Raw genomic sequence first — 10000 nt, forward strand, 5'->3', positions numbered from 1 at the left:
TTGGCAAAAAAATCTGTTATTGGTTTTATTCCAAAAATGTCGTCTCTTTACCCCAAAGCCCGGTGAGATGCAGCCCGATGAAACCTGGTCTGTTTTCTGGCGTGTCCTTGTTTTTTTCTCTTCTGCAAAATCCAAACTTCAGCACAGCCAGACGCAGAACCGCACAGTTATACCGGCGCTCAGCCTTCATCACAGGTCACGGTGTGCTGCTTTCATCATCATCATCATCATCTGTCTGAAAGTTCCTCAGAAACCGAAAGATGAATTAGTTGTTTTCTTCTCGGCCTGGAGCGGAGAGAGTCCGTCTGTAAAAAAACTGATGATGAAGAATAAACATAAACATAGATGACGGTGACTGAGATGTTAGTAAAATCTGCTGGTCAGTTCAGTCCTGGATGATTCTTTTTTTTATTCTGCAGCTTCATTGCTTTTAAGAGTGAGGTCTGTTTTTTATCCAGATGATCCTCAGATGCATCTTCTGACGGATGACAGGACACAGACCTGAGCGTGTATGCTAGTTAGCCTGGGATTAGCACTGATTTATTAGCCATTACCCATGAAAGAGCACTAACTTAATGCATTCATTCATTTAAATGCTACATATAACTATAAACGTTTGTTTGTTTGTTTTTCTTTCTTTCTTTCTTTCTTTTATTTACATTTTCAGCTCCCAATCACGGAAAAAAAATTTTTTACAGTATAAAATGTCGGATCTTCTGCTAGCCAGCTGTACAGGAAGTACAGTATTCCGGACAGGAAGTTAGACTTGTTGAGAAAACGTTTTTGTTTTACACAAAATTTTCTTTAAATGACACCAAAGCAAAAAAGAACGATTTGTTCTAAGCGATTAAACATTTAAGCACCGAGGTAAGAGTGACATGACAGGATATGATGAAAGCAGAGTTTTAAGGGTTTCTAATAAAGACTCGAACTTAAAAATACGCATCAAGTGAGAGGAAGAAAAAAAACGTGAGTAAGTAAAGTTCAATTCAGGTCGATTTCTTTAGTGCTTCAAAGACTGGTCTACTCTCGGGTCACGGGGAGCCTGTGCCTATCTCAGGCGTCATCGGGCATCAAGGCAGGATACACCCTGGACGGAGTGCCAACCCATCACAGGGCACACACACACACTTTCATTCACTCACGCACTCACACACTACGGACAATTTTCCAGAGATGCCAATCAACCTACCATGCATGTCTTTGGACCGGGGGAGGAAACCGGAGTACCCGGAGGAAACCCCCGAGGGACGGGGAGAACATGTAAACTCCACACACAAGGCGGAGGTGGGAATCGAACCCCCGACCCTGGAGGTGTGAGGCGAACGTGCTAACCACTAAGCCACCGTGTCCCCCACATTTCAATTCATATCAATTTAAATTTAAATAAATCCAACATCAAATTTAACATCCAGAATTACAACTTAGCAAAACAGTTAGCAATTTTTCTGAAGAAAAATGAACGTCTGCTTTCTCTGGGAGAAGACGAGACCTTTCCTTTCTTATTGTATCTCCAGCTGTGGAGAAAACCCTCTCAGAGGGGGGAGATTAGCTTCATTGTTGTAGCTTTGGAAATGAATCCAAACTTTAGATTTTTTTAGACGTGTTTAACGTGAAAGTTTAACACAAAGCGTACCTCAGCACAGCAGCGCGAGTGACTGATTTCTGTGGTAAACTGCGTTAATTTGGTTGCGTGAATGTAAACAGTGTAAACAATGAATATTCATGAGGTAAGACGTGGCTATTTAAAGTGACCGCTCCCAGCGCTTTGCCCGTCATCGCATCGGAACCGCGTTTGGAACCGAAACTTAAAAATTCCGCGCGGTTCCAGTTCCTGTTATAAAACAGAACCGGTTCTGAATAAGAACCTGTTCTCGGTTCCCAACCCTACATAGCAGCTTTATGGACATTTATGAAATGGTGATATAAGTTCAGGTGCTGATGGAAAAACTCCCTCAGACAATCTGATTGAAGAAACTTTGAGAGGAACCAGACTCAAAATGGGAACCATCCTCATCCTCATGTTCCGCCTCGGCTCACATGCTGCTCTTCTCAATGCCTTGTTTGTCGAGGAAATTCAATTCAGTTCAGTTTTATTTGTATTGTGCTTTTAACAATACACATTGTCTCAAAGCAGCTTTACAGAACATAAGAAATAAAGTACAAAAAGTTTCAGATTAATATTAGACTTCTATTTAAATGTGTTTGTGTTTATCCCTAATGAACAAGCCTGAGGTGACTGAGGCGACTGTGACGAGGAAAAACTCCCTTAGATGGAAGAGAAAGAAACCTTGAGAGGAACCAGACTCAAAAGTGAACCTCAACCTCATTTGGGTGACACTGAAGGGCGTGATTATAAACTGTTATAAACACCAGAGAGTGTTATTATGAATAATGTCCTTTCTACAGTCAGATAATTGTGTATTGATGAGGAGGTTGTTGTCCTCAAACACCACATGGAGTCGGTATCTTCTCTTAGAATGTCTGAAATCTTCATGAAGCAGAATCCAACTGGAGCTGAAACATATTTACATTACCAGCATTTGGCAGATGCCCTTATCCAGAGCGAAGTATTTTTTATACAACTGAGCAATTGAGGGTTAAGGGCCTTGCTCAGGGGCCCAACAGTAGCAGCTTGCTGGACCTGGGATCAAACTCAGAACCTTCTGATTGGTAGCCCAACACCTTAACCAATAGGCTACCACATGCCCAGAGATACCTCTTTAGATACCTCAGGATCCTCACAGGGTTGATGCCTCTTCTCACTGAAGGTCCGAAATCTTCATGAAGCAGAACACAACTGGAGCTGAAACATCTTTAGATACCTCAGGATCCTCACAGGGTTGAAGCCTCTTCTCACTGAAGGTCCGAATTCTTCATGAAGCAGAACACAACTGGAGCTGAAACATCTTTAGATACCTCAGGATCCTCACAGGGTTGATGCCTCTTCTCACTGAAGGTCCGAAATCTTCATGAAGCAGAACACAACTGGAGATGAAACACCTCACAGGGTTGATGTCTCTTCTCACTGAAGGTCCGAAAGCTTCATGAAGCAGAACACAACTGGAGAAAAGTACATCACGTTTCCGTGTCACTCTAAGATACAGGTGCAGATTTAAGGATTCAATGAAGCCCTTTAAGACCCAGAAGCTCGAGTACACAGCAGTTCTGATCACCTGGTCTGTTCCCCGAGCAAGCAGATTGTTTGCTTCAGACAGACTCAGAGGAAACACCCTTTTTGGCTCGATGCTCTGACCTCCAGAGGGTTCTGGTTAGCAGTGGAAACACGGCTCTGTGCCCCACCGCAGCTCCCAGCCAGGAATTTCCAGAGTCAATAAAGAATGAACGTAGATAAGGTCAACGGCTTTGGAAATCCAGCACAGATGAAGAGGATCAGCAGAGATGGAGATGTTCAGAAGTCTCGCATTTAAAGCTTTATTTTGGTTCAAGGCTAAATGTTTAATAATCATCCTGCCAGGAATCTCAGATCCTTCTTGCTTTTGGTTCCTCTGAAGAACTCAAGAACCCATTTCACCGCATAGTAAAAAACAGGACGTGAAAACAGACGAGGAGCTCACGTGAGAAACACAACAAGGTCCTGAGGAAGGATTGTTTTATTTTATACCACAGCAGTTTGCCAGCAGTTTATTAAAAAAAGGACCCTTTAAACTTTTTATCCATTTATAGTTAGATTAATGTCTGTAATTCTCCTGACTTTGTAGTCAGTAAGACAAATATACTGTAATTGTCTGAGACTGGAGGCAAGAGAGAAAAACAAGAATTTGAACCGAAAGAAAGAAAGAAAGAAAGAAAGAACATTTCTTAAAGAAATATCTTTTTTATAAAAATATTTTTGAAAGAAAAAAAATAAAGAAAAGAGACACCTTGTGAAAAAGAAGAACAAAGAAAAAAAAGATAAAAAAATAAATTAAAAAGAAAGAAAAGGAAAGAAAAAATATTTCTTAAAGAAATATATATTTTTTATAAAAACATTTTTGAAAGAAAGAAAGATAAAAAAAAGAGACACCATGTAAAAAAGAACAAAGGAAAAAAGAGAAAGAAATTAAAAAGAAAGAAAAGGAAAGAAAGAAAGAAAGAAAGAAAGAAAGAAAGAAATTGAAAAAAATAAGAAAGAAAATGTTGTAGAACTGAAAGAAAGAAAGAAAGAAAGAAAGAAAGAAAGAAAGAAAGAAAGAAAGAAAATTTTGAATTTTTTTTTTTTTATTAGTTTTTAATCGTACACGTTTATTATTAAGACGAACAAGGCTCTGTGAATGAGCTGTTGCTATAGTAACGATACCGTATCAGCTGCACAGATCTGCTGCTACAGGAAATAAACCAACAACTAATCCTTCTCTCCCTCTGAGCTCTTTAATAATAATCAGACGGTCCGATCTCGGAAGGCTCAGATCTCTGTGTTTACTTTTCTCCGTCACACTTCTTGCTCCTCGTCTTAACTCCACGCCCTGACCTCGTGCAGCAGCTACGTGACCTCGGTGAGTGTGTGTGTGAGTGTGTGTGTGTGTGTGAGAGAGTGTGTGTCTGTGTGTGTGAGAGAAAGAGATACATTGGCATCCCATCCAGTTTGTATATTAAATTCACTCCGGTTCAGTATGTATGTATGAATGAATAAAGGAATGAATGAATGAATGAATCATGATCACAATAAATAATATAATAATAATAATAATAATAATAATAATAATAATAATAATAAAAAACAGGCTTGGATTAAATACAGGATCTTTGTTTTTGTTTTAGACAAAAAAGTAGAAAGAAAAAGAGGTCATCATGTGATCATTCGCTCTGCACTTTTCACTCTTCATTACACTTCATTTGGCACTGTGTGTGTGTGTGTGTGTGTGTGTGTGTGTGTGTGTGTGTGATGTTGTTTTCCATGTGCCTGCTTTTCCATGAGCACACCTGAGCTCCGAGGCCTAATGTTTGACTCCCAGTGCGTTTGTGTGTTGTTTACTGAGAAACAGGACAAAGCTGCTTTTGATCCAATTCCTCCGTCACTCGTTCGGGTCTCTCTCTGTCTCTCCGTATCTCTGTCACTCTTTCTCTCCGTCTGTCCATCTCTCCGTAACTCTGTCTCTCCGTCACTCCGTGCCTCTGCACTGACCGGAGGCGTCTTTCCGCCGACGTACCGTATTTACAGTCGTATCTTTGGTCTGGAGGCTTGAGAGAGAATTAACCGTGTGAGATCTTCTCGTGGAACAAACCCGCCGACATGCTGAACATCCTGATCTCCTCGCTGGTGGACGCAGACCGGAAAATGCGCTGCAAGATGAAAGACCGCCTCGCCGCGCTGGTAAAGTTCTGATTCCTGTTTCTTGTGCCAAGGATGCTGCAGTCGTGTGCTTTCTGACCTGCATCTTATCTGTTTGACTTTTATCACATGGAGCTGAAATAACAGGAACAGTTTCAAACAACTGGATTCATTTAACGAGTAAATCGATCAATAAATCCGTGAATTTATTCATGATAAAGAAGAAATATCTGTGAATTATTATTAAGTCACAAATGACTTGATTTTCATCAAGATCAAATGACAGGTGAACAAACAGCATTTATTAAACATTATTGTTATTAGACATGAACGTACAGGTGAAAACATCTGGATTTTATTGTAAAGAGGTGTGTTTAATTAGGAGAGGATTATAAAATACTGAGTGTAGTAGAGCACATTTCATGTCAGATCCGTTCTGATAGCGTACTGGATTTTATATTTTAATATTTATAATTATGTGGAGGAGGCACGGTGGCTTAGTGGTTCGCCTCACACCTCCATGGTTGTGGGTTCGATTCCCCCCTACCCCTTGTGTGTGTGGAGTTTGCATGTTCTCCCCGTGCCTCGGGGGTTTCCTCCGGGTACTCCGGTTTATTCCCCCGGTCCAAAGACATGCATGGTAGGTTGATTGGCATCTCAGGAAAATTGTCCGTAGTGTGTGAGTGCGTGAGTGAATGAGAGTGTGTGTGTGTGTGCCCTGCGATGGTTTGGCACTCCGTCCAGGGTGTATCCTGCCTTGATGCCCGATGACGCCTGAGATAGGCACAGGCTCCCCGTGACCCGAGGTAGTTCGGATAAGCGGTAGAAAATGAGTGAGTGAGTAATTATGTGGAATAAGAGTTGAGTTATTTAAATAAATAACAAATAACTAGCAAATAACACAATGTGGTAGCAAAAGAAGGAGGAGAGGAAATAAAAAAAAAGGAAAATAAGAAATTAAAATGAAATAAAATCCAAGATTTTTTAAATTAAGAAAGAAAGAAAGAAAGAAAGAAAGAAAGAAAGAATAAAAGAAAGAAAGAAAGAAAGTTTTCAAAAACTTTATTTAAAAAGACTTTAATTATGAAAAAAGGAAAGAATGGGAAAGCGATTCTAAGAAAGAAAGAAAAAAATGTAAAAAAAAAAAAAAAAGGATTTTTAAAGAGCGTAAGAAATAATTCTTGATGCTTGAAAAGAAAAATTGTAGAGTACAGAGAATTTATTTCAACAAAAATAATTGAAGTGAAAAGATTTGATTTGGTGAGATTCGTTTAAGTATCAAACTAATGAAACATTCAGGAAGTTTTTTTCAAGTCGTTAGTCTCCACTCGAACACACCCCACAACACACACATACACACACACACTGTTTCTGACCCTGATGACGGTATCTGACCTCATCCTGTGCCGTGTTTCTGAGCTCAGCTCCATCCTGTTTCTGTGAATTATTTCAGAAGTGCTGATTTAGACGCAGTTTCCTGCCTTATTCCGAATGCACAGAAAGAGCAGTTACAAAAGCAGATGCTGAATGCTGAGCTCGTCCTTTCACCAAGAACAATGCGGATTGTCCGTGACATCCTGGAGACATCCAGAAGAGTAGCTAGTAAATAAGAAACCTTCACTGATTGACTGACTGTTCCACTAACTGACTGTTTCACCCACAGGTTATGACATTTGGTATTAGAAAAAAACAGATCCTATTCTCCTGCATACACCTTCATGACTGTAGCTAGCTTTAAAAAATGCCTGATTCTGATTGGTGCGTCCTGTTTCTTACCCTACCGGCCGCCAGCCAGTAAACTCAGGAAACATTTCATGTTACATTTGGCAAAAAAACTCTGCAGCATGATGTCAACCACTCAACATAACAATATAACTAACAACAACAGGAACTAACATAATTAGTTACGTCTGTATCGTCGTTTTAAGAGACGTTATCGTCGTTAATGTTGCACTTCCGAGGTCGTGGATCAAATACGACTCAGATTGCGACTTTAATCAGAGAACACGAAGTCCGTGGCAACTGAAACAGCCTTGAAATATATATTCAGTTGAGACTCACGGGAATAGTCGGATTTGATAAATTGTATCGTCTGGCGTTATCCGTACGTAAACGTCGGTTCGTGATATCCGAGTGACAAAAATTCGTATTTTCCAGTCGTGCCCTCGACTTACCGTAGAGCCACACAAAGAGAAGAGAAATCTTTCCCTCTGTTACACCGAGCTTATCTCGGATATCTTTGTGCAGCCTCTGTAGCCCCGGAGACGGCGTATTTGTTTGTGGAAAGGAAATGATACCATTTTGTGTTTCTATTTTGTGTGCTGAACAAATAACTAAAGCAAATAAAGAGCTCGAGTGGCTCGTCGACTGACTGACGGTGGTCCTGAGAGGCTTGTGATATTTTATGCTTGTTTCTTCTGTGTTACGGTTTCACGCGAGGTGACATTTTATAGTGCAGAAACACGGCCCGTGTTGTCGAGTTTAAAACAATGCGAGCTACCTTCTGAGCTCTGCTTCATCCTGTGGGTGGGGGTCCGGAAAACCATAGGAAGTAGTCTGTAAGGCAGCGATGGGCCGTTAGGTTTCCCATGTGGTCAGTTATAGACGAAAATCTTCCAACCTCTCAGAACAGACCGCTCGCACAGAGAGAACGTTGTCGAATCGAAGCCTTTTCCGTAACGAACGTTGCCTTATAAATATCAAGTACCTCATGTTGTAAATAGGTAACGGTCATTTAAAAATATACAACCATGACCTAGAACCATGGTTCCTAAAATAACGTGTGAAAAAAGGCCGGGATCTGTGAATCAACCAGCATTTAGGGAGCCAAGCACCAAAGGAAACAGTGATTTTGTTACAGGTTTTCCTGCATTAACTAAAACCAAAAACCACGAGTATTTCATGTACTCGCCAATATCTCAAACCTTTGGCTTTTATCACCTGATTTCTCTGATAAATACACACCGATTCAACATTTGTTCAATTTCACCGCACCAACGTAAATTTTGAGCAGTAAGGAAAAACGCACCGTTTTGTCGAACCGTTAAACCAGGGGCGGTTCTCGGATTTCATCTTTAGGGGGTTTTAGCCCTCAGAGAGAATTTAAAACCGGAAGAGTTTTATATTATATTTTATATGACTGCATAGTGGGGGGCACGGTGGCTTAGTGGTTAGCACGTTCGCCTCACACCTCCAGGGTCGGGGTTCGATTCCCGCCTCCACCTTGTGTGTGTGGAGTTTGCATGTTCTCCCCGTGCCTCGGGGGTTTCCTCCGGGTACTCCGGTTTCCTCCCCCGGTCCAAAGACATGCATGGTAGGTTGAATGGCATCTCTGGAAAATTGTCCGTAGTGTGTGATTGCATGAGTGAATGAGAGTGTGTGTGCCCTGCGATGGGTTGGCACTCCGTCCAGGGTGTATCCTGCCTTGATGCCCGATGACCCCGTGACCCGAGGTAGTTTGGATAAGTGGTAGAAGATGAGTGAGTGAGAGTGATTTAAGCCTCACTGATATGAATGTGCATCTTTAACCACGTGTCCAGTCCTTAATGGTCTTTAATGGTTCATGATTTGAACTCGGTTTCATTTGAACCCTCATTCATTTGGGTTCTGGATGGAATGTGGAAAAAATATATATATATATATCAGGCATTTTCTCTAAATCTTAGACATGATGTATAAAAGATAATATTGATTAAGAATAAGTTTAAAACTGATAGATCTCACATTGAGGAAATAACTTCCATCCTTCCCATGTTTATCTTTTCCACAGGACTTGTACACTTCTACACAGGGGGTGTTTTGTTTCTTGTTATTTTTACCTGAGGGGAAACGTTTCGAAATTAAAATCTATCTCTGGAAAAATAAATATGAAACAGTTACGATTTCGACGTTTGGTTTTAGTTTATTGCAAATCAACATCTTCGGATTTGTTTTAAATAGGGATTAAATCTGCCCTGATTTTCATACCCCCCCCCCTTTTCCCGAGTGAAATGGAACAGTCCATTCCAGGCAGGCAGGCAGAGATGTCATGGCTGTTACTCGGTGAGGTGAAGGAGCGAGGAGGAGGTGTAGAAAGTCTCAGGAGATAAAATCTCTCACAAACACATCACTCCTGCGCCTCTGTAAAAGTCTCTAAAACGGAATCGGTTCGTTCTTTATTCACCGCGGGCTTGTTTTTGTGTTCGAGTTTCCCTCCGACTGGATTAACAACATTTTAAGGACCCGGAACTGTACAGAAGTTTGTGTTTGTAAACAAAAATAACTCTAAAACCGCGTCGCCTCTGACGGTGAAGTTTGGACTCGTGTTTTATTTATTTATTTCGATTCGGTTTCGCTAACATGCCCAAGGAAAAGGGAGAGAAATAAAGAGCAATTTGCCCGGAGCTGAGGGCTGCTGGGCAGGACACAGAGACCTGGAGGGAGTTTTTTTTTTTTAGCCATCAGTGATCTTTTACTCTGAGGGACGAAGGGATCAAAATGTCGGCCAAAGCTGCTTCAAATAAGGTAGGACACAAATTTACACTAGAGATACGTTTACTCGGTTTGTTTAAAAACGTTCACTACGATTCACAATTCACCAGAGAAAAGGTTTTGGATTATTTTGACGTGGAGCTAAAGTTGGAGTTCAGCTCGCTGTGTGTTTGTTTTCGCGTCTGGTTTGTTGTGGAACTTTCTGGAATATTTCGACTTTTTTTGTCACTTGGAAACATGCGTCAGTGTTTGTGGAGA

General features: G+C 40.9%; 1 protein-coding gene across 8 annotated transcripts in view; it reads left to right on the forward strand.

Annotated features, from left to right (window-relative positions):
- Positions 1-10000, forward strand: part of tjp1a (tight junction protein 1a) — a 110493-nt gene that overhangs the window by 43328 nt on the left and 57165 nt on the right. Inside the window, exon 1 of one of the 8 annotated variants that reach the window (XM_060859612.1) lies at positions 9285-9775. The exons of the other annotated variants lie outside the window; for them this stretch is intronic. Coding sequence (XP_060715595.1) covers positions 9749-9775 — 27 coding nt within the window. The 5' untranslated portion in view covers positions 9285-9748. Of the gene's footprint in view, positions 1-9284; positions 9776-10000 lie in introns of those variants that run through there. 8 annotated transcript variants of the gene reach the window in all.

This window comes from Tachysurus vachellii, chromosome 23, assembly GCF_030014155.1.
Source record: "Tachysurus vachellii isolate PV-2020 chromosome 23, HZAU_Pvac_v1, whole genome shotgun sequence".
NCBI classification, from domain to species: Eukaryota; Metazoa; Chordata; class Actinopteri; order Siluriformes; family Bagridae; genus Tachysurus; species Tachysurus vachellii.